Below are 24160 nucleotides of genomic sequence, written 5' to 3'. Positions count from 1 at the left end.
TATACACACGCACGTTAAAAATATATCTCTGTCCAGGTAGGGCGATGAAAGTCCTTAGTGCATTTTCCATCGTTGGTCGCCGCTCGCAATCTGAGATTTGCCTGTTGCCAAAAGGTAGGTCCAGTGCAAGAGTAGCTCTCAGCTGGGCCCTCCCAGCCTTACCAGAAGCATGAGGGAAAGGGAGAATATTCCCCTTCTGGCCTCTGTCCATCTGTTTTTCTCCTTTTCTCGGAAGAAATTGGACCTGCTTTCCTTTTCACATTTTCCATCCTGTCCTCCGCAGCAGGGAAGGAATTGTCCTGTTCTCATCGCAAGCTGTGGCTGTTGGCATTCATGCTTTTATTTGTACTTTGTTCTTCTCTCATATATATATATATATATATATATGTAGGTCATCCTTGTCCTTTTGTGTGTGTGTGTGTGTTAAACTTTAAAATGAGGCTAATAAATGAAAGGGAGGCTTTGGTGGGAGAAGGTCCACTGATGGAAAGGGAAGCACCAATTGCCGTCTGAATCAGACGTCGAGGCAGATGGACAGAGAGGAAAAGTTATCATTCCGAGGACCCCATGGGGGCTATACAGCAAATATATTAAATAAACCTGGAAGTGAAACAAAACCAGACATATCATTAGAATATGTAACCTTTTGCCCCCTGCAACTCCCCTCCTATCCCCTTTTCTCCTCTGGAAATATTTGTGCCAAAGGGCTGGATTAGAAGCCTGGGAGGACTTTTGACCTCCTCTATTTTTTTCCCCTGAACAGCTTGAGCCAGAGCTGAGATTTGCATGGGTTTGCATCATTTTTACCCTGGGAACTTTAGGCTGGCCAGGAGAATCCTGGGATAATAAGAGCCCTCTTAGTGGTAAGCGTGGGAATCCCAGTCTCAAGACACTGCTCAGTGCCCCTTGTCCCCAGCTCCTGAATGTCACACACGGAAGCCTGCTGTCCCCTCTCCCGGGGTGAGGGGAAGTGAATGTGAAGTGGTGGCCCGGGCTTATTCAAGTGGCTGTAGCAGAGCTGGAACTGCTGAGCTGTGGGCCAGGGCTCTGCCTGTTAAGCTGTGTCACAATTCAGCTCCCACCAATCTGCACCCTGACTACTCTTTCCCTCTTTTCTGCACCTTTTCCTCTGATGGGGAACCAAGGCTTAGCCTCCTTCACTTGTACCAGTGAAATTCTTCTGATGATGAGGGAATTACTCCTGTTTACACAAGTCATGGAGAGAAGAATCAGACCCAGCCTGACAAAGTCCAGATCTCTTGCCAGAGATTCCAGTTCTCCTTTTCCCTGGTATGACCTTTCTCATGCACACAGGCTTCCCTATAGGAGAGTGATGAACTAAAAGTGTTGCTGCTTTTCAGTCTTTCTGCCAACTCAAGTAAGGAAATATAAAAGGAAAAGGGATCCCTAGAGCAACGTTAATTCTCTGTTTTCAATGGAGAACCAACAGAGAAACTAGAACAGGAGTTGCTCCACAGACGAGATGAATTACCTGGACCCCGAGGGGATTTAGGTGTAGGGAGAAGTCAGGCTTGCTCTCTGCCTGACAGGGAGGCAGGGAAAGGAGAGGGCGGGGCCTGAGAGCAAGGATGGCTGCACCATGATCATTCCAACTTTGCAAAGAGCCTTAATTCCATAAATAGAATGCACTTGTTGGCACCCAACCTAGTTCTTCCTCCTCCTTCAACCCAGGTTTTGTACTGCAGCAGCCCCACACTGAACGAGTGGCCAGTGGAGTGGGAAGGGTCCAAGATGCCATGTCCCAGGAGGACATCTCTCCTGAATGGAAAAGCAGCTCGCTGTTACCTGCCTTGTGCTCTCTCTCCCCTGCCAGCACTTCTATGCTATGAGGATTTCTTTCAGCACTTTCTTATCGTTGACATGCTTGTACTTCTTATGTTTCCTCTTCTGTGCCGGCGGCCGGCGCACTCGCCGCCTCTGTGAGACAGCGGCTGTGGTGAACGCCGGGGACAAGCCTGCCAAAACAGAGGGGAGAATGTCTGTACAGCCGGGGGCAGACGGCTCCTGTTGAAATATCCCTCTCCACACACTGTCAGCAAAGAGCTCTGCAACAGCAGGACCACAAGGCCTCTTTCTGTTCTTGTGTTCCTTGTCCTCTGTTCTCCGCAATCTCTGCCCTCTCCCTTTTCCCACCGTGCCCTTCCCCTCACCTCTCACCTTCCCCTCCTTCTTTTCCCTCTGTTTCAGCCCCTTCCTGGCAGACAGACATCCTGGGAAAGGTCCCTCAGCTGGTATAAACCAGCGAAGGCCCTTGGCATTCACTGGAACTAAGCAGATTGAAACCAGTGGAGGTCTCTTTTCTCTCTCCCCAGCCCCTCTTCTCACACCTCCCTTCACTCTACTGAAGCCAGGATCCTTACGTCTCTGTTCACGTGGCCCGGGCCGGATGTTCCTGGGGGGTGGTCGGAACACGGCTTCACACCGACACTGCACGTGGTCCTCCAAAGGCACAACGACTTTTGTGAACTTTGGCTTCCTCTGGACAAATTCGATCTTGTTCACCTATTTGCGAGAGGAAGGCAAGAAAAAGATTAGTACATCCACAGCTTCCACTGTGTAAAATTAGTCAGTGTCAGTGCACTTTAGTCCTGGCTTTCTTCCTAAAGGGTCAGAAGGCACCTTACAGAGCCCTGTTCAAACTCAAAACCCAAACTCGAAACTCAGACTTAGGGGTGGTGTATGGGAGATAATTCTAAACGTGGGAGATAATTCTGAACATGGCAGCAGAGCAGACCCAGACCAGGCAAGTTTGGATGTCTCTGGTTGGCTCCCCTGATCCTAACTATTGCCAGAGCTTAAGCAGGATGGCTGGTTGGTCAGAGAGAGAAACATGGAACATGCAGTCTGTTTCTGACAGATGCCATGGCAGAGACCTGGGACAACCAGGATAATTCCCACAGGAACCTACAGGAAGGGCAAAAGGAGAAGAACTCAGGTCTGAAGCAAGCTAACACAGCCTCACCAGCTCTGCTGAGGCCTGTCTGAATTTGTCTCAAGCTCTTTAATGACTCGCAGGGCTGAAGCCCTCAGCTCCTCATAGGAAAGGCGGTGCTCTGGAAATTCCCCTGGACTCTCCACCAGTGCTGACTCAGAGGGAAGACTCATTGCTCCACATCCCACCACAGGGCACAAGCTTTCTAGGGGGTCCTCCCACTCCATCAGCAGCCAGGCCTGACCCCACTCAGCTTATCTAACAGCTCTGCGGTCCCTGAAGTGCTCCACAAGCTATAAATACTCACTCTGCTCTGCATCTGGGATGGAATTCCTCTAAACCCACTGCCCCCAGCAGCATCCCTCAGCCAGTGCCAAAGCAGCCAGGCTGTTTATCTTTCCTTGAAAGCCCACTCCACACGCTTCAGACCACACGCTGCCTGCTAGACAAACACTTCCAGCCAAACAATAGAGAGACCTCTGTCCTCAAAGAAACCATTTCCAGGTCACTTTTTCAGGCTGGCTTTTGACCTCTCACTTGTTTTTTTCCAGAAAAACAACTCCTGCTCCCCCCCATTTTTTCCTCGTTCAGCCTGGCTTTTCTGAGAAAGGAATTTCCTGATGAAAAGGGCTGTGTGTGAATACAATCTCTCCCAGCCAACCTCTGCTGCCTGCCTGGGGGAGTCTCTTATGGCTCAGGCAGAGGATTAGTACGAGATGAATATTATTTTTAAATAAGCTGTCTAGGAGGAAGCTGTGAGGAGATCACTGGTAGCTGTGAGGGGAGGATCAGAGCAAGAGGTTAGCTGTCAGGTGTCTGCTGGCTGATGGAGCAGGTCAGGAGGTAACTGTGTGCTGAGAAAGAGAAGCTGTTCCAGCGCACATCTCGGAAAGAAGCTCCAGCAGCAGTGGGGGGATGGAGACTGACACTGCAAACCCTTCTCTTTTTGCATCAAAACCGGTCCCCGTGATGAAAGCACCCTGTTTCTTCTGCTCTAACACAGCAGACAAGCTGCCTCGAGCCACAGGAAGGGCCGTAGAGTGGAGCTGCAGATGGGGGCAGTGCCCTGTAGCTCTGCCTGGGGACAGTCCCCAGCTGCTGGACAGCACCAGCCCTTCCAGCAGCTGGCAGGGACATCACCCACGCCAGCGGCTGCAGCTCTGCATGGCCAGCACAGAGGGGACAGACGGCTGAGTGACCCCGGCGCCTGAGACCTGCCCGTGTTTGGCTCTGGGGCACAGGGATGGTGGTGGGCAGCAGGAGGAGGGAGCAGTGATGTCCCTCACCTGGACGTGCCGCACGCGGATCTGCGTGGGGCGGCACTGCACGTTGCGGTTGTTGCAGCAGCCGGAGCAGCGCTGCACCTCCACGCAGGGCGGCCACACCACGAAGTTGGCGTTGGTGCTGTCCACCATGTTGCGGGAGATTTCGAAGACCACCTCCCGTGTCTTGCACTCGGCCAGGACAGCTGTCTCTGCTGCTGCCAGAGCATCTACGGATGGCCAAGAGAGAAACAGGGGATGAAATGGGCTTTGCAGCTGCCACCAACCCGCCACAGCCACCTCTGGTGCAAGTGACGGACCCCACACAGCTCTCAGGTGCACAAGCACACACAAATGCTCTTTCTCTTTCTCCCACCCTCCAGCTCTCTCCCTGTACAGAGCCATGCCCTGTGGAGGAAGCCCCAGTGCAGTGATGCTTCTCACTGCAGCCCAGACAGCAGATGACACCTTAGAGCAAACAAACACCGTCAGGATTTAAGGCAGAGCAGTGCACAGAAGTTCAGACTCCCTCTCCTGCCCTCCCAGGGTGAAGCACCCAGCTCCCACTCCAGGCCCAGACCCTCATTTTTATGTCTCCACACACACAGGTGCACTACAACCTCTACCCCTACATCTGTATCTCAGACACGTATCTGGACCACCCATAGCTGCTCGCCCGTGGCTGCTCCCCAGCAACCACAAGGTGCAAGACCCCCAGCTCACCTAGGCTTCGTCGCTCTCGAGACAGGGCCACAGGGTTTTGATCAGGCTGAGATGCATTCAGGCTCAGGCTCGAGCTGTCCTGCTCTGCAAAAGGGAAGACATGACCCAATAGCACCAGGCAGAGGCAGGAGAAGACAGCAGGCACTTGTGCTCAGATCACCAGGCAAAGTGCAGGGACACGGGATAAGCCACGGACCCAGGACGTCATGCTAGGTGTAAATCCACAAACAAGGTCACAGCTGTTCTGGGGCACGGACACTCTTTGCTCAGACTAGGCAGCTCAGAGCAACATGCCTATCATGAAAGAGGGGATCCAGTCAGGTCTTGGAGAGGAAAACTCCAGCTCAAGAAAGATAAGGCTCATGTCAGGACTTTCTGGTGTCAGAGAGGAGTTGCAGAGGGATCCAGATTGGCCAGCTGAGACCAGGATAACAACAAGGAGTATCAAAGACCAGACAGAACAAGCAGAACACTTGGTATTTAACACTGAGGTGCCTTGCTGGGATGGCTTGGAACTGGGAGAATTGGGAGGTGAGAGGGCAGGTGAAGGGGGGGATGGGTGGTAGGTGGGGTGCTTGCTTTCTCTCTCCCAGCTCACTTCAGCTGCTCTAGCTTAGAGCAGTTTTATGGCAGAAGAACAGAAAAATGAAGTTAAAATGACTTTCCCTCTAGACTGCTCTAAGGTAAGAGGCAGGATCTGGAGGTGGTTCAGTCGGCGATGGGAGAGGAAGACCGATAGCATTCAGGCCAGCCCTGAGCAGTTCCCTCCCACCCCACTGCTTTTTCCCATAGGAAGTGCTGAATAGAGAAATGCCCATAATCCCCATGGAGCACTCCAACACGCAGCCCCTCCTGAGCTCGGGACAATGGCTGCACTCGAAGATAGCTCCCACCCAGCCACAGCTCTTTCCTTCTCTAACCTGCTTTAGCAGCTGAAGGAAACTGAGTGGACGTCAGCATCAAGGGAGCAATTTTCTTAAAGGGAATTAGGGGCCGGTGGAAGATCTCTGTTTATCAGATGTGTGGTGGAGCAGACTTCCCTTACCTATCGTGTCCCATTCCTCTTCCTCAGCCCTGCCCTAGTGCAGCCCTCTCATAAAGGGAAGCAGGGACTTTGCTCCCTGCTCAGGTCTCAAGCAGTTGCTGACAGATTTGGGGTGGGTGCACAGAGGCTGCATTCAGGAGACAGGAATCATGTGCCTGTCAATGAGCAGTCAACATCTACGTGTGAGGTGGACAGACAGACACTCTTTAAAGTGGCTGGAAAGGTGTGATCAATTCTAGGCACCATTCATCTCACCCTCAGGCAAACTCCCAAAATGAGAACTGGTGGATCACACTTTAGAAGAGCCTGTAGTTCTCTTTGGACTAGAGAAGGTGTCTGGATGACTGGTTTACATGGGCAGCCACTGCTTTGTGGGCAACCACAGTTAAGGAGACGACTCCCACTCTCCACACTTCTGTTGCTGGGTCTGCAGCAGTGCCCAAGGTCAGGAGAGCACTATCTGAGCCCATCTGCCTCCTGGAGCTGCCTCATTCTGGCTCCTCGTGCAGCCAGCGAAGGGAAGCAGCTGTGACACACAGGGTGCACAGACAGCACAGGGAATAGCTCCAGCCACTTTGGGATTATTTTGCTCGCACACTAATTTGCTAATTCCTCACAGGGCAAGAGAATGTCTATGCTCCTCAGTCAGTACCTGGGAAGAGATGAGAACCATGGGGTGGAACAAAGAAACAGCTTCACAGCACCACTTTTTTGTTTCTCTGACCAGCCTTTCCTATCTGGAACCTGAAGTGAAACCAGTGACTCAAAGCTCTGCAGCCTTCTCTCATACCCCTGGGTTTCTGGAGCCAACCAGATAAGCCCATTTTATTTCTTAATCATGAGGCTGGTTAATAGCCATGCTAGAGATGTATTTGTTCCTTAGACACTGGGCCATGCCAGATTGGATGCATCTTCTCAGCTGCTCCTTGCCCACCCCTCCACCCTGTGGCATTTCACCAAATGAACGTGGGGCTGCCTTTGGTGCACAAGTTGAGTTGATGGGAGGAGAGAAATAGGGGCAAAAAACTAGCAACAACTGTTGACTCAAAACAAATCTGTTGAGAATCACGTCCCTCCCTCTTCTAGGTTGTCCTTCTACACCCTGGATCAGTACTGAAGACATTTGGGGTGGGGGAACCAGCACGGGACAATCCAGCAGGGCTAATTTTGGAAGTTGCCCCATTGTGTGGCTCGTGGACAAGGAGGAGGGAACTGGTGAGGGCAGGGAGCGGCCCTGGCAGTGGTGGGGAGCCTCGTCGCCTCTTTCTAAGACAAACAATAGCTGAACGCAGCTGGTGCCCTCCCCCTCGCTTTCCCCCCTGCCCCTCCAGGGCCGTTTTGAAAGGCAGCGGGAATGCTTTTGAGACTGCGCCAGTGGTTGGACTGGCATAGGAAACAAAAGCAGGAAATTCTGTTCCCCCGTAGATAGTGTCTCGGCAAGGATTACAAAGCTCAAAACAGACAAAACACGAGAGAGAAGTCGAGCTGGGGGGGCTGGGGGACGACGGGCGGGAGCAGGGTTAGAATAGAAAGGAATTTGCTCTGAAGAGACCGTTTATAAATAAATTCCTGGGCCAGCCCAGCCGCCGCGGCGCGTGCTCCAGTTCCCACACGTGCCGACCCCTCCACGCTTCGCCGCTCCTGCTGCTCCCTGCAGTCAGCCCTGGCCAAGTGACCCCGGGGCCCTGCAGCCCCCGGAGCTCTTATCTACGGGCAGGAGGTGAAGCAACGCTACCCTGGCTTAGCCCCTGCCCCGTAGCTCACCCACAGACACGTGCTCTGCTGCTCTCGTCCCAAGGGCCTCTGGGAGCCCGCGGCCTTTTGTGGATGCCAGACCTGGAAACCCACTCGGCCTTTTCCTCCTCTGTCACCCAATTTCCACCTCCCATTTTGCTGCCTCCTAAACTTATCCTTGTCCAATTCAAGCCCTGCTGACTGAGCTTCTCCCAGGGTGAAGAACGGGAATCTCAGTTCCTTGCACTCGCCCATCTCATTGCACCATTTTTGGAAGCCAGTGTCCAGACAGTTAGGAGATCTAAAAATGCATCTAGTTGCCTCTAACTCCCATAAGTTTCACAGGGACTAAGTCTGTAAGCCAGGTTTTGGCTCCTGAATGGTTCCTATATTTATAATGAAGCCTATTGATAGTGTGCCCACTGAAAAACAGAATATCCCCTCCCAGCCCCCCCAAAGACTTAATTAAAAATAGAGGAGTGTTTGGTGAAGAGGAGATTTACCTACGGAGTCTATCCGCAGGGCACGCTGGAGGTCACTGATGGAGCGCACTGAGCTGCCACCCAAAATCTCATAAATGTCTTCGGGTATGGGGTCCCCCTGCCAGACGACAAAAACAAAAGAAGGGGAGAAACAAGCATTAGAGACACGGTCTGCAGGTACTGGCTGTGTCACGGAGCAGGAGCAGGGAGTCAAGCACAGGGGGGACATGACAGAATCAGCAAAACTCCAAGACGTGCGTTGTCTTGAGTTGGCTTTGAAACCTTGAGGGCTTTATTCCTCATGAAGACATGAACCTGAAACCTAAGCAAAATCAAGAGAGACCCTCTTGCTGTCTCTTGCAAAGCTGTCAGGACACTAAAAAAGCCCAAAAATCCCCAGGCTGTGCAGCAGAGCCCTGGACACCACGCAAGCAGCCAGCAAGGCTTCCTTCTCCGGTGGTGTATGACTTCTCCAGGTGGCTTCTCATTCCTGCTGCCTGCAGTAAAGGCGTTTTAACAGACTTCCCCTACACTATCAGATAAAACCTTCCTAATATTTCCCTCCGTTATGAAACTCCTTCACGGGCTTTGTCAGTTATCGTGTGTATGTGCGTGTGCGAGCGCGTGTGTTTCCAAACCACAGAGGCCCAATAATATACATCATTTGCATACTCTTTTTTAAGTAAAAAAAAAAGCCAGGGGGTGGAGATGAAGATTGACCTTCGTGGCTGAGGCTGCCCCAGCATGAGCCTGCGGTGAAATCACAAAAGCTGCAGGGAGGTGATGGGCTGAGGAGATGATTTGGAGGAAGAAACATATGGGAGTTTGGATGTCGTTGCACACCAGCATGAAAAAACCTTAAGTAAGCAGGTTTAGCAACATCAGACAATGGGCCAAATACAGAGTTTGTGCAGGCAGGTGCAATGCCATCAGTCTCTTGGGAATTTTACTCTGGCACTAGGCTAGAGCGGGCCCCAGTGACAGCACTTAATAAGAGTACAAAGGAGTGGTGTGGGAAAGCAAGTGCTGATTAAAACATGCTTCCGAAAGACTAGAAAAAGACAGAGGAAAGTACTGGCCGAAGTGTTTGCTTAGCTCCCAGCTCTCTTCATTCAGAGCTACTCAAGCGGAAAAGCTGCTCTTTCAGCCGGGTGCTGGACGATGTCTGAGGCACAGCCCTCCACATGTCCCTGTAACTGAGAGGAGAGCTTGGCTTGTGTGCCTGTGAAACAGGGCAGGAATTTTCGTGTGGGTTTTTATGGACAGTTGGTGGCATGTGTGTGGTCCTCCTACTGTACAGCTATTCCCTCCCTGCCTGCGTTCAGTGCAGAACATTTTCCTTCCGTTCGCAGCAGAGAAAAGCCACCAGGCAGGTGGCTAAATGTTGGCTTTAAACCTTGAGGGCTTTGGCCCAAACCTGCAGCCACTTTTGGATGGCTGCTTGAGCCTGGCACTCTCTCACACGTGCCTGTCCTTGGCCACCCACCGTTTGCTTCCACAGCAGGACAACAGGAGCGCTCCCTCCTCAGCCCTGCCAGACCACCCTCTAATACTATAACTTTAACTGGGATGCAGTGCTGTGAAGGTTGCTGCAGCCCAAGGAGGTTCAGGAACCTCCTGAAGAGAGCTGCAGAGCAGACAACATCAGAGTCCTAAGCCTCCCACAGCCAGATCCACCAGACAGCTTCAGTCAGACCGAGCTTTCCTGCCCCGCTCCATCCCTGTCAGTGCCACATCTCACCACAGACCTGGCTGTCCGCCCGCAGCAAAAAGCAGATATTACATCCCCAGGCATTACTTCCTCAGTCTCTGAGGGAGGGGGAAGCAGCATCAGTGATGAATGCACAGCGAGAGAGAGACTTGTATAATTCAGGGATCACTGAATAGCTGTGAAATGAAGATGCCTTCTGACATCTCCTGCTGCGTGAGGAAGAGAGGGACCAACAGCCCAGTGCTGGAGAGGCTCTGCAGCACTTCCCTGCCTTGTGCCACACACATTTACTGGAAGAGGGATCATTTGCAATTCCCAGTACTTGCAGTCAGAGCTCAGTGCTGGGTGGTGAAATTGCAGGCTTTCAATGTTTGCACCTGTCAGCCAAACGCGTTTGTGTACAAATGCTGCTCTGCACGGATGCCTCTGGACCTTCCTGACACTTAATACACGTAGGAAATGGAACTTTATTTTAAACTCTGGCACTTGCTGGGGGGAGAGCGTGGGCAGGTGTTACGAGACTCAGACTCGGTGACTTTGGAAGCGAGCTGGGAGGTGTCACCTTGCTAACTGAGCAGGAGGAACAGATCTGAATCAGGGACTGAAAATGCAGGCCCTCAGGAGCTGTACTTCTGGTGACTGCCTGTAGCAATAAGCTCCACTCCCTGCTCACGGCAGCAGTTTTAGATGCCAGTTTTTTCTTCTTGCAGATACTACCAGCATGGCTATGGTGTAACACCAGCCCACACAGCTCATAATCCTGTCCTCCTCCCCCATCTTTGTAAGGCAACTCTGCCAGCGACAACTGCAAGCCTGTGAAGCTCCTTACCTTACCCTTGTAAACCAAGGCCAAGGCTGGCCTAAGAGCAGCAACAAACCTGAGCTGAATACCTTTTTCCTTGCTCCCTCAGGGGTCTGTCACTGGGAACAGCCATGCCCCTGGCCCCAGCCCTGTGCCTGGGAGGCTCTGAGATGGAGCACTGCACACACCCAGGCTGGGGCGCTTGTGGGATGAGACACAGGGAAGCAGAGGTCCATCAATCACCTCCACCTAGTCCCACGGGGTCAGAAGGTAGAGCAGCATTGAGAGAGGTGGGATCCCCAAGAGACCAGCCCAAGCAGCTGGTGCTTTTCCTGCTCAGCAGCTCCTCTGGAGTTATTTGTCTAACACAGGTTAACAATCTCCTTTTTTAACTGTGCGGCAGATCAAAGAAGACTTTTGTCTCAATGGACTCTTGGCTGGCTGTCAAGTGCCCCAAGGCCTGGCCTCGTATTCCTGCGAGGCCCTGAATTCTTAGAAGAAAGCTTGTTCTTCCCTCCTTCCTTCTGCTCCCCGGTTCCTGACTCCGACTCTCCCCTGAGTGGCAAGGGCACCCCCCAGTCTGCCAATACCTCAGCAGGGACGTTCACTTCCCTTTCTTGTGCTGGTTGCTGGTGCTTGAGGGGCCATGGCACATCTGACAGAAGGCAGCAGAGCAGCTGCTGCCTGCACCGGGGCTGTTGCACTGGGGCCTCAGCACACCAGCCTTGCTCCCCTCCTCCAGATGTCCAGCAGCACTGTTTGGCCACTGCAAATAAATGCAGGTGCAGCAGTTCCCCTGTTCCCGCTCCCCACACATGCACTTTCCCAAAATCTGCCTCGTCCTTAGCCCCACCACCTCTTGCTCTGGGAGTTTTCCCCCAGCTCATGCTTTTGAGCACCAGGGATGCTGAAAGGTCCCCTTGCCATCAGAAGCTGCCGAGCTGGTGCAGGGGATAGGCAGTGCTGTGGTCTGCTCGCTCTGGGAGGGTTTCACACTCTTGCCTGAAGGTGTGTCTCTCGCCAGGTACAGAGGAGGAGGAGGCAGCAAAGATTGTGCAACCAGCAGGGAAGGCAGACCCTCAGGGCTCAAAGAAATCAGACAGGGATACTCCCAAGGTTAGGACTCCTCCAGTTCCCTTTTCCAAGCTGGTGTGACTGCACACAGAAGGACAGAATGGTGTCAGCAGCACCAGTTTGTGAAGGGCAGGGAAACACCCACCTATTCTCTCCTCTTCCCAGGAGAGGAGGACTTTCTGAGCACCTCCACCCCGACCATGGCAAGGGATCGGGTGATCAGCCAGGCAAAAACCCCAAACAAACAGCATTTTTTAATTCCCTCTGAAGCTGATGTGTGGACCCTGAGGGGAAACTCCACCGCATTCCCTGGCAGAGGGCAAGACCAGCAGCACCTGCCACCAGCACTCCCCTGGCACAGGGCTTCCACCCTCCCAGCACCACTCCTGGCTCCAGGGGGACCCTGACAAAAGCCTGCCAGGGTGCTCTGCAGCAGGTACAGCCCTCTCCACATGAACCCCTTCCACCTGGAGCCACGGCTTATGTTTCCCCCCCTTAAAATAATCAAACAACGTTTGATCTAGTCCGTGTTCCTAAAATACAGCCAGACCTACCCACGCTTCTCCCATTTCAAGGGGGACTCCACTGCTCCTCCAGACTCCCCCCACAGCTCCCCTGCAAGGGCTGGAGGCATTTCCACCCCCGGGGCTGGTTGTGTACCAGCAGCACTGGAAAGAGCACAGGAGCCCTGTCATTCCCTCCTGCTGCTGCACATCAGCTGACAGTGAGAGGGAGGCAGGGACAGCTCGCCTGGCTCCTTCCACAAGCTCACCCCAGACGTGTCATCCATCCCAGCTTCCACTGCTTTGTCCTTGTCACTGCCTCGTGCTAGGAGGACTAGGGGAGAACGCCGGAGCCTTGCAGCAGGAAGAGGCAGTGGGGAGCTGGGTCGAGGCTATAAGCAAGCGCCCAGCCGCACCCCATTCCTTGGGAATTCCAGAAAGCGCTGCCAGTGGGGCTTCACCCCGGCACAACCACGGCTGGCTCAGCCCATCTCTGTAAATGTTGCAAGGCAACTATTAGAGCCCGTGGGGCAAATGCAAATAGGTTTAGCATCCTCGCTTCCCAACTGGCAAATACCTTCCCGCTGAGGCTTGCACTCCCTCCGGCTGGAAGAGCTCCAGGGCCCTCCAGCTCCAGATGGGTGTGATCAAAGAGGGAGAGGGACTCAGGAGGCTCCATCTCTTTGCTCAGGGCCTCTGCTGATCTGGGGAGCTACTGCTCCTCGTGCACTTTCTCTGGCACGGCTGGGGAGGAGCTGCAAGGCCAGGCAGAGGATGACTCTGGTTCAGCAGCCTGGCGGGAGCTGAGCTGCCTGTGCCCGGTGCAGAGGGTGCAACACTCTGCCCTCAAAGTGGCTGTGAGCACTGGCTGCAGGCTGAAGCATCTGCCCAAGAGGAAATCTTCTTGGTTCTCCTGTCATACAGTGACAAATACCACAATTCCTCCCATGAAGGGGCCAGAATTACCAAACTCTAACTATACTAGGCTGTTGTAGAGGTGTGCAGTATTTCAATCTGATTATGGCAACTGAGTAACAGCGACTTGGGATCAGGTGCTTCCATCTTCACCCTTCCCCAGTGCCAAGCCTAGCTGATGTTTCGTGCTGGATGGAAGGGATCTGAGCCATCCACAGAGGAAACACCATCCTCTGCCCGAAACAAGCATGACCACTGGGTAGCCCACAGCTCTGACTGCTTCCTTTTGTGGCTGGGGCAAGGGCGAAATGGGCCCACGGCGAGGTGACGTGATGCTTTGCACCCAGCCTCTGCCTTGCCATCTCACAAGGGGTGCACCCACTTACCCTGCCCAAAAATGAGGAAGGAAAAGAGAAAAATGATGCAAAGAAGGGAAAGTTTTGGCGGAAGGACATTTCCTGCCCCTGACAATCAAGCTGCAGATCCAACCCACAGTTTTGCCATCTTGGGCAGAGCTGAAGTGGGAACCCAGAGCTGTGTGGGAATGTTAGGGGCTTTCTGCTCCCCTCAATCTGCATGCAATCAGATGATGAACTGTGACAGCAGAGGTCAAAGGATTTGGGGGTTTGGGGCTCCTTTTCCTCAACCAGGGCTGGGGAGGAGGCTTCAATTTCCACACAGGGAAACTGAAATGGGTAGGGGTGTTTGTTCAAATCCACCACCCGGCCCCTACCCTCTGCTCAGCTTCTTCCTAAGCAGCACATTCAGGGCTGCTGGGCATGATGTTTGTGTGACTGTGGAAGCCCAGCAGACACTCACCTCCTGCCCCTTCCCCATCCAGGCACACACCTTGCTGAATAACCAAGCCACTCGGTGTGCCTCTACTGGCACCGTCCTCTTCCTCCTGCTTCCCAAAGCCCCACGCCCTTTCTCCACTGCCCCCTGGCAATGCCAGGGTGGATTTCACACCGTGCGTTATTCCAGAGGCGTCAAGAGGGCCCCGGTCCCTGCTGCACCCGCACTGCCGTGATGCCAAAATCACGGGGTGGGGTGAGAGGCTCGAGGAGCTGGCACCCGCCCCGGGCGACAGCCCTGGGCGAGGCAGGGCAGGAAGCTGCGGGTTCCACGGGGCTCGCCAGCAGCATCCCTGCTGCCACATTAACCGGGGCCGCTTCAGACGGGTCTCCCCTGGCCCTGCGGCCGGGGACAGACACGGGCGTGGGTGGATTCCCAGGCAAGCCCCCCTCGGCTCCAGAGGGGCGTTCACTCTAGGGGGGTGCTCACTCCAGAGGGGTGTTCATTCCAGAGGGGTGCCCACTCCAGAGGGGTGTTCATTCCAGAGGGGTGCTCACTCCAGGGGGGTGTTCACTCTAGAGGGGTGCTCACTCCAGGGGGGTGTTCACTCCAGGGGGGTGCTCACTCCAGAGGGGTGCCCGCTCCGGAGCGGTGTTCACTCCAGAGGGGTGCTCACTCCAGGGGGTGCTCACTCCAGAGGGGTGCTCACTCCAGGGGGTGCTCACTCCAGAGGGGTGCTCACTCCAGGGGGGTGTTCACTCCAGGGGGGTGTTCACTCTAGAGGGGTGCTCACTCCAGGGGGGTGCTCACTCCAGAGGGGTGCTCACTCCAGGGGGGTGCTCACTCCAGAGGGGTGCCCGCTCCGGAGCGGTGTTCACTCCAGGGCGGTGCCCGCTCCAGAGGGGTGCCCGCTCCAGCGGGCGCTGCCCTTCGTGGGGGCGGCGGTCGCTGCCCGCCATTAGCGCGGCCGGCCCCGCCGCAGCCCTTCCCGCGGAGCGGGGCCGGCTCCGCTCCCCGGGCCCCGCTCCCCGCCGCCCCGGGCTGTGCCCGCCGCACCTGCGGCCGGAGCGCCGGCGGCTCTCGCCCGGCTCGGGGCTGACAGCTCGGCAGCACCGCCCGCTGCCCGCGGCGGAAACTCACCTCCATGCGGGCCAGGGGCAGCGAGAGGATGAACGCGAAGACCACGCCGAAATTCATCCCGACTCCAGGCCCCGCCGGCTGCGGGCACATGGACGGCGAGCCCCGGGAGGGAAGCGCTTCCCGCAGACAGCCCCGCGGCCGCCCGGCCTCAGGCATCGAGGGCGCTGCGCGTTCCCATGTCCCCTGCCAGCCGGGAGGAGGTGGGAGAGTCGCAGGAGCCCTTGGAAGAGGACGTGGAGGAGGTGGTGGTGGTGGTGGTGAGGGGAGACAGAAGTAATTCTCGGTGACTCGCCTGCCTCTGCGCTATCTCATAAGCCCGGTGGGAAAAAAATGCAGTCCCTCGGAATTATACACATCCAGAGTCTGGGTCCCCCTTGCCGCAAGGGATGCTTCAGTGGTGCCTCTGGCTAGGTGGTCCACATGCTATTCTTCCTCTTGGTTTTCTTCCCTTTAAAAAAAAATGTGTATCTGTAAAGGCTTTTACATGCAGGCAACAATGTCTCAATGTTCTTAAAAGAAGGTGCACAGAATAGTAACTAAAAGGAAAAAAAAACTTTTCCAAAGTTTGGTGTGAAATCCAAATAATGAAAATCGTCTTCCTTAAGTTGTCCTCTTCTTAAAATGCTCCTTTCCTTCCTTTTTGCCACTTGCTTTTTAGAGAAAAGTTGCCAGTGTGCACTGAATTTCTTCCCCTTACATTAGATTCTGGCTCGGGTGCCTTCTCGTTCCAAGTGCTGGCAGTTTGCTTGGACGGGAGGTTTGCTTTGGGTTTGGAGACAGGTGAGAGCAAATGTTTTTGCTCTGGGTTGTGAGTGTGTGTTTGTGTGCGTGCGCTGAGCCTTGACAAGCCTCGAAGTGGAGCCACTGGTGCTGCCTCCTGCACTCTGTTGCAAAAAGAAAGGAAAAATAAAAAAAAGGCAGAAAAGGTAAAATTGCAGGAGAGGAGAGTGAGCCGACAGGTCTTTATTTTCTGCGAGCTGCAAGAGAGACTAAGCTGGCACTCGGGGCTGCTCCTTTTATGAAGGAGAGGAGATGGGTGGAGCATAACTTGCCATCCTCCTCTTTGGCTGGGTATCAAGGAACAAATCTAGTGAGGGAGTAGCAGTTCATTGCTGACAAAATAAAAAGTGTGTTAATTTAAATGATAAATTAATTAAAAATGACTAATGCTGCAGCAACCTGTATAATGTGGCTTTAATATCGCGTGAGGAATGGGGACAGAAATTCCTGCCTCCTCGGCAGGAGATAAGAAGAGAGGAGTTCCCGGCACGGTAGTTTGTTATTTTTTTTGGCCCCAGTTTCTCGCTGTTTCAGTCTGGAGCCCATTCCTCTAAGCTGCACTCGCTGTCTTCCCTGCCCTGCTACACCACTAGCTCCAGGGAGAGAGATGACTTTAATATCTCACATCTCTTTGTGTGCAGGGGAAAAAAAGAAGCCAGAGAAATTTACACGTCGCTAGAAGACAATCTGGTGTTGCTCGTGGCACCCGGAGGTATTTTGCTGCATGATTATCTCCTCGATGTAATAAACATCTGAAGGGAAATTAAGCCAGCAGATATTTGCTGTGGGGGGAGAGGGATGGGGAGGGGAAGGCTGCTAACAGGTGAGTTCAAGAAAGAGTCATATCCTCTTGAAAAAAACACCCTCTCCCGTACACGCGAGCGATCTGGCGGCGCCGGCTCGCAGAGCGCACTCCAGGCACGACCAGGAGGGATCTCTGCACCATCTTTGTGCAGGCTCGCATCCACAGAGACATTCCTGCACCGTCATGCACCGCAGGCGCTCGCTCGCTTGCTCGCTCTGAATCCCAAGCATCTCTCCCCTCCTTTTCCTATGCTACGCACACGCTTCTGCTCGAGCCGCTCGCATGCACAGCTACGTGCAAATTTTGTCTCATTCACACATCCCTGGGCATCCATGTGTTCTCCTTCAGTCTCCCCCTCTCTCTCCCCTTCTCACATGCATACACCCACTGGCGTAGCGGTGGCCTCATCTCACAGCATCACACATGCTCCCTTAGACTCTCTGGGTGCCTGAAAGTCTCCAGCAGCCAAGCCTCCCTAAAACACATGGTCTGGCACCAGCACTCCCATATGCACCCTCCAAAGTGCCCGGGTGCAGGAGGAGCAGCCCCTGGAACTGAGCAGCAGGCAGCCCCCCAAATGCTCCTCTGCAGCAGGCACCTGGCAGCACATCCCAGCTTGGCTGGCTATGCCCCTGGACCTGGATTTGGTCTCATGGATTTGGGTGTTGGTCAGAAAGCACAGGGACACAAGGAATCCTCCATAGAGCTAGCTTAAAATAGCCTGGGTGCTCTGGGGCAGCACGTCAAGGTGCTGTTGGGTCACAAGGGATCACCTTCACTCACCCTAACCCAGCAGAAGAGTGGGCAGATTTCTCCCAGGTGGGGAGTGGGCCAGAGCCGTGTCAGCTCCAAGGCCCAGGCCATCTGAGGTGCATGAGTGCAGGGATAAGGAGGGTCCTGGGACTCCCTCAAACCGAGTCTCAAGTGGCTCGGTTCCAATATTGGAGCTCAAGGGGGAGGAAGTAGAAATGCAAGGCATACCTTTGCTGATTTCCACCGCCAGAGACCTTAACAAGACTTTATCTTAGATGCTCCAGCCATGATAGCCCTGTCCCACCCCAAATTCCTCAGGACGCTCTTAGAATTCCCCTCATTCTCCATCCTGGCCCGCCAGCGTGGTACCAGCCATTTCAAGTGATGGTAATGGAGCTGCAACCCTGGGTGCTGAAACACCTTTAGAAATCTGTAGAGGGCTTCAAACAAATGGTTTTAAAAGGGCCTCAGTCCATTTCACCTCTTTCCAATGGCACCAGCCAGAGAAATGCTGTAGCCTTGGCTCCTTAGCAGTCAGCAGGGGGAAAGGTGAGCATTTGAGAAGTCCTTCATCTCTGTAGAGGGCTCTGGGGACAACTGGGTCCTGAATTTCCATGATCCCTTTATGTATTGAAGGTTCCCAAGGGGTCGGTGGAGGCCCAGGTGCCTTTTGAGGATCTCTGTCCCCAAATAAGCTGGCGTGGCTCCACCACCTTCGTGCCACCTGTGTGGGGAGTCCCCCACGCTGTAGTGGCTTCCTGGCCAGGACAGAACAGCCTGCGTGTGGGAGGGCTGATCAAATTCCTCAGCAGAGAGAGATATTGCTGCCAGAGAGGAGAAGGTCTCAGCAGAAAGCTAGCAGGGACTGCTGCAAATTTCTCACTTGGTAGCAACAAGAGCTGCTGCAGGGCCTGATTTTGGGGGAGATATGGTGTGCTTTTTTTTTTTTTTTTTTTGAATATCCGGCTCTATTACATGCTAGATGGGATAGAAAGAGAGTTATTTATTTTCATGTGGATGATGCTGGGCAGTTTTTAGAAGCTCGACATCAGAAACAAAAAGCTAATCCCTGTTGAACCTCCAGACAGCAAGGAAGAGGATGTTTGGAATTTGACTAATCATCTACCTATGACCCTGCCTGGAAATAGAGCAAAGTGATACTCAAGCTGCTCAGGCTTCAGCAGTTTTTCTGTTTTTAAGACAGGGACAGATTTTTCTCTAGTGATGTCTTTAGACTGGCTGGGTCAGTCCCACTGGCACTAAGTTTGATAGGGGTGCATGCACCTACATTTGCTGTGCCTTGAGCCTGCTGGGGGCTCCCTTGATTCTCTTACTTCTGTGAAATTAGTTTGGCATCTGTCCCACAAACCCCTAAAACCAATGGGGATAACTGGATCTCCCTCTCACCTGGCCTGTGGGGCTACTGGTGTCCCAGATGTCACAGGTTAAGAGTTTGGAACCACCAGGGCATATATTGGGAAGGTATTTTGAGGCTACATGAAGCATCTGGACCATAAAAATATCCCATTTGAGCACCACAACTTGACAAGATCTGGTGCAACTGTGCTAGCTGGCAGTGGCCCCGCAGACAAACCACAACAAAACAAGGTTTCCTAAGAGCCTGCACCAGGATTTCTTATTAAAACACTTTCACCACCACTACAGCTCTCAAACCTGCAAACAGCTGAACTCATCTCCCTGGTTATTCTCTTATCACTAGGGAGGAGAGCCACACGTGTCTGAGGACAATAGGCAGTTCCTTGCTGCAAGGCTGCTCTCCCCTCATCTCGTGTTGATGGAAAAAATGATCGTGCTAGCCACCATCCACAGCAGCATGGAGTGAGGGGTGACTTTTTTTTTTTTTTTAATTTATTACCCATTTTTTTTCAGAGGGGGTAGGTAGAGAATTATGAAACAACAGGAAGAAAAACAGGGCTTACAATGGAAAGCAAGACTCAGTCTGAACAGCTGAGGTGTCTCAGCCTCTCCATGATGAGTCCTATTTTGAAAACAATCAATGGAAAGAAATTAGGAGGTGTTGACAGCCAACGTGTAGTCAGCCCTCCCACTCAAGGTATCTCGGCTAGGTGCTGCTGCTGCTCCGGTGCCGGAGTGCAGGAGCAGGATGAGCAATCCCTGCGCCTACGCCGTGGGGCTGCCGCAGCCGCCAGTGGAGGGGGACAAGCGAGAAACCTGGAGCAAGTTTTACACCTCGTTTACACCCGGAGCTCCCTTCTGTGGGCCAGCTGGGGTTTATCCCGGCTGAGCGGGGTTTATCCCGACTATCCCAGGGGTAAGGCAGGGTTCCTGCGGGGAGCTCACGCTGTGCTCCACAGCCTGTGCCCCAGGGGTGCTGACATGCGAGCTGCCCGACTCCCCAAAGACTGAGTCCGGTTTGGTGGAGGAGGAAAGGAGAAGAGAGACCAAAGGAAGGAGACAGAGACAGGCAAGGAGCTCGGTGTTTGTATTTGAGGCTGGAGAAAGGCACAGCCTCAGGGTACACAGGGCTTGCATAATTTGCCTTCCCGCCCCTGGCACTGGCAGGGAAAATGCTTTCCAAGGATGAGTAAAGCCCTGACAGAGCCAGCGGCTCCAGGGGAAAGGGAAGGTGTCACCTGGGGAGCAGGCGTTTGATGGGACCTGCCAGGCTTTCCCTGGGAACCACCCCCTCTGCCTGTCTCTCCGTCAGAGGGATTCCCCCAGCCCCTCACCACCGCCCTCATCTCACCCATTCCTGGCAGGAGCCTGGCAGAGAGGAGAGGACGGGGAAGGGGGACAGGACAAGCATGCAGACACATGCAGAGGGCAGAGCCCAGCCCCTGACAACGGCAGAGGGAGAGGTCTGTGCCTTCCTGCCCCTGCTTTGAGATGAAGGAGAAGGCAAAGGCATTTCACATCTCTGTGGATGTGCAGCTCCAGCAGGATTCAAAGGGAAAAGGCAAGGCTGGGGGGCACTGATTTCCCAGCACTTTCCTGTGTGCACACACGCTCCTGCATCAAGTGGGGAGGAGGGGATGCAGCCTTCTCTGATCATACTGCCATATATTTCTCCCCCACCCCAACCCCCAAGTTTAGGGTAGAAGGGAACAATTTCCTTACACTGGCAACCATCCATTATGTCTATGGATCTGCTCCCCACCCCATTCCCCCTCTCTTTCCTGTTTTGATGAAAGGAAAAAATGTTCTGCTTTCCTTCTTTATTTTTCCAGACTGGTGAATAGCACTCGAAAGGAATTTCTCTCCCTCCCCCCTTCCCCTCTCCCAGTATAATAAATATATACGTATGTGTGTGAATACACCACACATCGCAGGTCATCTGCTGTTTTTCAAAAGCCATGTACTATTTTTGTTTCCAAATTGATTAGGTGGGCAGCGGTCCCCCTTTCCACTGACACCACCCCAAACACTGCTTCCCCTGCCCTTGCCCTCTCCACTCACCACGTCCCCATCCTTTGCCCCCGGCTCCGCAGCGAGCGGCGGCGGCAGCAGCGAGAAGGAAGCTTTGCTGAGCCGGAGTAAAAATAGCCCCAGCAGTTACTCAGCTCAGAACGTAACATGACTCATGTGAAACGAGGATGAGGGTCGAAAACCCAAAGCAAGCGGCTCTCCCCCCCGGCCCCCGCCACCTGCTGTTGCTGCTCACGTCACAGAGCAAAACCCACTCAAAGTGCTCCTCGCTGGGGGCCAGGGCATGGGCCAAGACGGAAAGCCCCGCTTGTGCTACCTGCGAGAACTGCTCCTCTTGCCTGCACCCACCCGGTGGTACTGGCACCGGCAGCAGCAGGGTTTGGTGACGCTGCAGCCGGCTTGCAGCTCGTTAAGGGAGGTTACCCTCAAACTGCAGGCCCTGAGCAAAACCGGCATCCCGCTGACTCAGTGGGACCAAACGCGTGGCAGAGCACCCTGTACCAGCTGCACAGCAGCACAAGTGCAGCCAGGCACCCCAGTCTGCTGTGCCTGAGCCTGCAGGGACCAGCGAGGTGGTGCCCACCCTGCACCCCACCCCTGTCATGGCAGGGTGCCCCCCATGCCGTGTGGCAGAGCAGCAGCACGCCTGGCCTGGCAGGAGGCAGGCCGCCGCTATCTCCTGGCCTGTGTGATAAAGGAGGGAGGTTAAAAATAGACTTTGAGCTGCGGTGCCGGAAAGGCAGCGAGACGTATAGAGCGGGTGTGTGTTTGTCCTGCACGCCCTGTGCCTGACGCCCGCTGCCAGGGCACCTGCCCCAGAGCAGGGGCACTGCTCACTGCTGCCTGCCTGGCCGAGAACGCGGCCTCAGGGCAGCCCTGGGCTCTGCTCACAGCTGCCAGGGCTGCTCACAGCTGCCCACCCACCACCCCACCCCACAGCCGTTTGGAAATGTGGGACATGCACCTCTCCCCCATGGCAGACCAGCATGATGTGTGGCTCCTCCACCCCCCTGTATCCAGACAAAGTGGCATCTCTCAGGACAAAGCCTTTCAATAGATCCCCTGCCCTCTGCCCTCTCCTGAACAATGAGAAATCAAGGAATATTGTCCGAGCTGAATAAAAAGATCTAAATTTAGAGTGTCTGATGTGTTCTTGGTTTCCTGCCATAACTCCCCTCCTCCCCGTCCTCCCTCTTCATTGCTTGCTTAGCCTTATGCACAGAAAGGTTTCTGATGGGGTGAGATCACCACCAAGACCCTGTCTCCCCAGTGATGAGACAGAGGGGAATTCCAAGTTTGACTCTAGTCTCTGTTTTTGTAAGACAGGGAGGAGGGGAGCACACTGGTTTTTTCCTCACCAGCTTAGATGTGCAGAAAAGGGCGGGAAACCTAAGATCAGGAGAGAGGAAACTTTCTCTCCCACTTCAGCCTCCTCGTGTCATGGCCCTGACCTGCCCCGAGCACTGTCCGTATGTTTCCATCTGCTCATGGCATCCCCTCCCACAGCTCTGCCACAGCAATCCTCAGAGCAGCGCTGCCCCTGTGCTGTTCCAGCCCAGAAGCTCAAGCCTGTAAGACCCTCACTGTCCTCCCACTTTCTCCAAGCGGGCCTGGCCTGAAGCAAGAAGCTCAGAAAGAACAAATAAAAGCAGAAAAAAGCCTGACACAACCCCAGAAATGCCCAGAGGGGAGGGAGAGGAGGGGTGTTATCCAGCAATGTACTCCTGATGTTTAAACAAGGGACTCCCTTGGGTTCCTGCCTGATAAGTCTGGGTGTCAGGGGAATCTATTCATTTGTTTTCTTTTTTAAACAAAAAGGCCTTCCCACAACCACAGCGAGGAGGGAGCCAACACCTCTTGACAAACAGTCATCTCTTAAGTGCACACATGGGAATCCTTTCAGCCTTGCTCCTGGAGAGGAAAAAAGCCTAGACTGCGTTCTGACCACATTGCTTGGTGTCAGTGGAAAGGGAAGCATGGGCCAGCTGCATTTTCTGCACAAAGATGGACACCAGCAGCTAACTCAAGCTTGCCAGCATGTCTGTGGGGTGTCTGGAGGTGCAGAGATCTTTTCCAGTAGTGGAATCCAGGCAGGTGGGCTGGGACACTGACTCAAAAGCAAGGAAAACTTTTCTCACCCTCCTTTGGCTGCAAACAGTGTCTCCTGAGAGCTCCTCTGACCCTCCCCAGCTTGGTCACTGAGTTGACAAGCAGGTGGAATGGGACTTTGAGGCCAGCCAGGCTCTCCCTGCTTTGCTCTCTTTCCCTGGCTGCTTAATGTGTCTGGGAGGATTATGAGTCTTTTTTATTACTATTATTGCTAATTTCCCTTTTGCCAAGCATTCAGGGACAGGGTCTTCAGAATGACAGCACACCGAGTGTGCCAGAGGCACTGCTGGGACAGGAGAGGGGAAGGAGCAGCACTGGGTGGGGAGAGCATCCACAGCCCAGCCAACGTAGTGTCAGCTGCAGAGAAGACAAGCAGGGCAGAGAGAAATGATCCCCTTCTTTCCCTCTCAGAAAAAGTGAGCAGCACAGGGGGTCAGGAAGCGAGAGGCAGAGCTGGGACCCCTTTGCTGCTGGAGACTGAGTTTAGTGCCCATTCCCAGCTCGGAGGGATTGGCAGCGCTGGAGGCTGGGGAATGGAAAAGTTCAGGTCTCCAGTTCCATGTGCAGCTGCTGCCAGAAAGCATCAGACTAATGGATGCAGCAGGGTGGGAAGGGAAAAACCAGCACCAAGGCCCCTGAGAGGAGGCTCCCTACCATGGTCTGGCTTGTCACCAGCAAGAAGAGGGCTGTTCCACAAGAGGGGACACTCCAGGTGTGACCCCTGGTCCAGGTATGGTCCAATGGTGCCTAAGCAGAGCCAGAGATGAGGCTGGAGATGAGGTGATCCACAAAGCAGGTGCTGAGTCTGTCTGGGAAACTGGTCAGGAAGCCAGGACAGCCAGGGACAGGAACAGGCATGGATGTGCCTCCACACAGCTGGGCTAAATGGAGCATAACATCAAGGTGTGCTCTCACACCTCGTGGAGGGCTGGGCTCCATGGATGGCTCCTTGGGAAATGTTGGATAACACACAGCAGGGTCATGGAACGAGGTGAGGATGGTGGCACAGGACCAGTTGAAGGTCACAGTGCAGGGACAGGGAACTTGGAGCCAGGTGGGGATCATAACTTGGAAGCAGTGCAGGCACATGAATGTGCTTCAGAGACACAGAGATGAAAAAAAGCTCCCAGAGGCAGGCAGACATGGGGAGGGGTGCCAAGGCCCCG

The 24160-nt window shown here is 54.0% G+C and overlaps 1 protein-coding gene across 2 annotated transcripts; it reads right to left on the bottom strand.

Moving 5' to 3' along the window:
* Nucleotides 1–349: 349 nt before the first annotated feature.
* Nucleotides 350–15433, bottom strand: PDGFB (platelet derived growth factor subunit B). 2 transcript variants are annotated; one of them, XM_064420200.1, is made up of 7 exons: nucleotides 15140–15433; nucleotides 8221–8317; nucleotides 4939–5022; nucleotides 4240–4445; nucleotides 2382–2523; nucleotides 1807–1976; nucleotides 350–600 (listed from the first exon to the last, which is right to left on the bottom strand). In XM_064420200.1, the coding sequence occupies exons 1-6, from the start codon at nucleotides 15293–15295 to the stop codon at nucleotides 1840–1842; spliced, it is 822 nt and encodes a 273-aa protein (XP_064276270.1). In that variant the 5' UTR covers nucleotides 15296–15433; the 3' UTR covers nucleotides 350–600; nucleotides 1807–1839. The 2 variants fall into 2 exon arrangements, with proteins under 2 accessions (XP_064276270.1, XP_064276271.1); XM_064420201.1 differs by having other exon boundaries at nucleotides 1811–1976.
* Nucleotides 15434–24160: the final 8727 nt, after the last annotated feature.

Source organism: Passer domesticus, chromosome 5 (assembly GCF_036417665.1).
Source record: "Passer domesticus isolate bPasDom1 chromosome 5, bPasDom1.hap1, whole genome shotgun sequence".
Classification (NCBI taxonomy): Eukaryota; Metazoa; Chordata; class Aves; order Passeriformes; family Passeridae; genus Passer; species Passer domesticus.
Note: the sequence above shows the minus strand (reverse complement) of the source record. Positions and strands in the feature narration are given on the sequence as shown.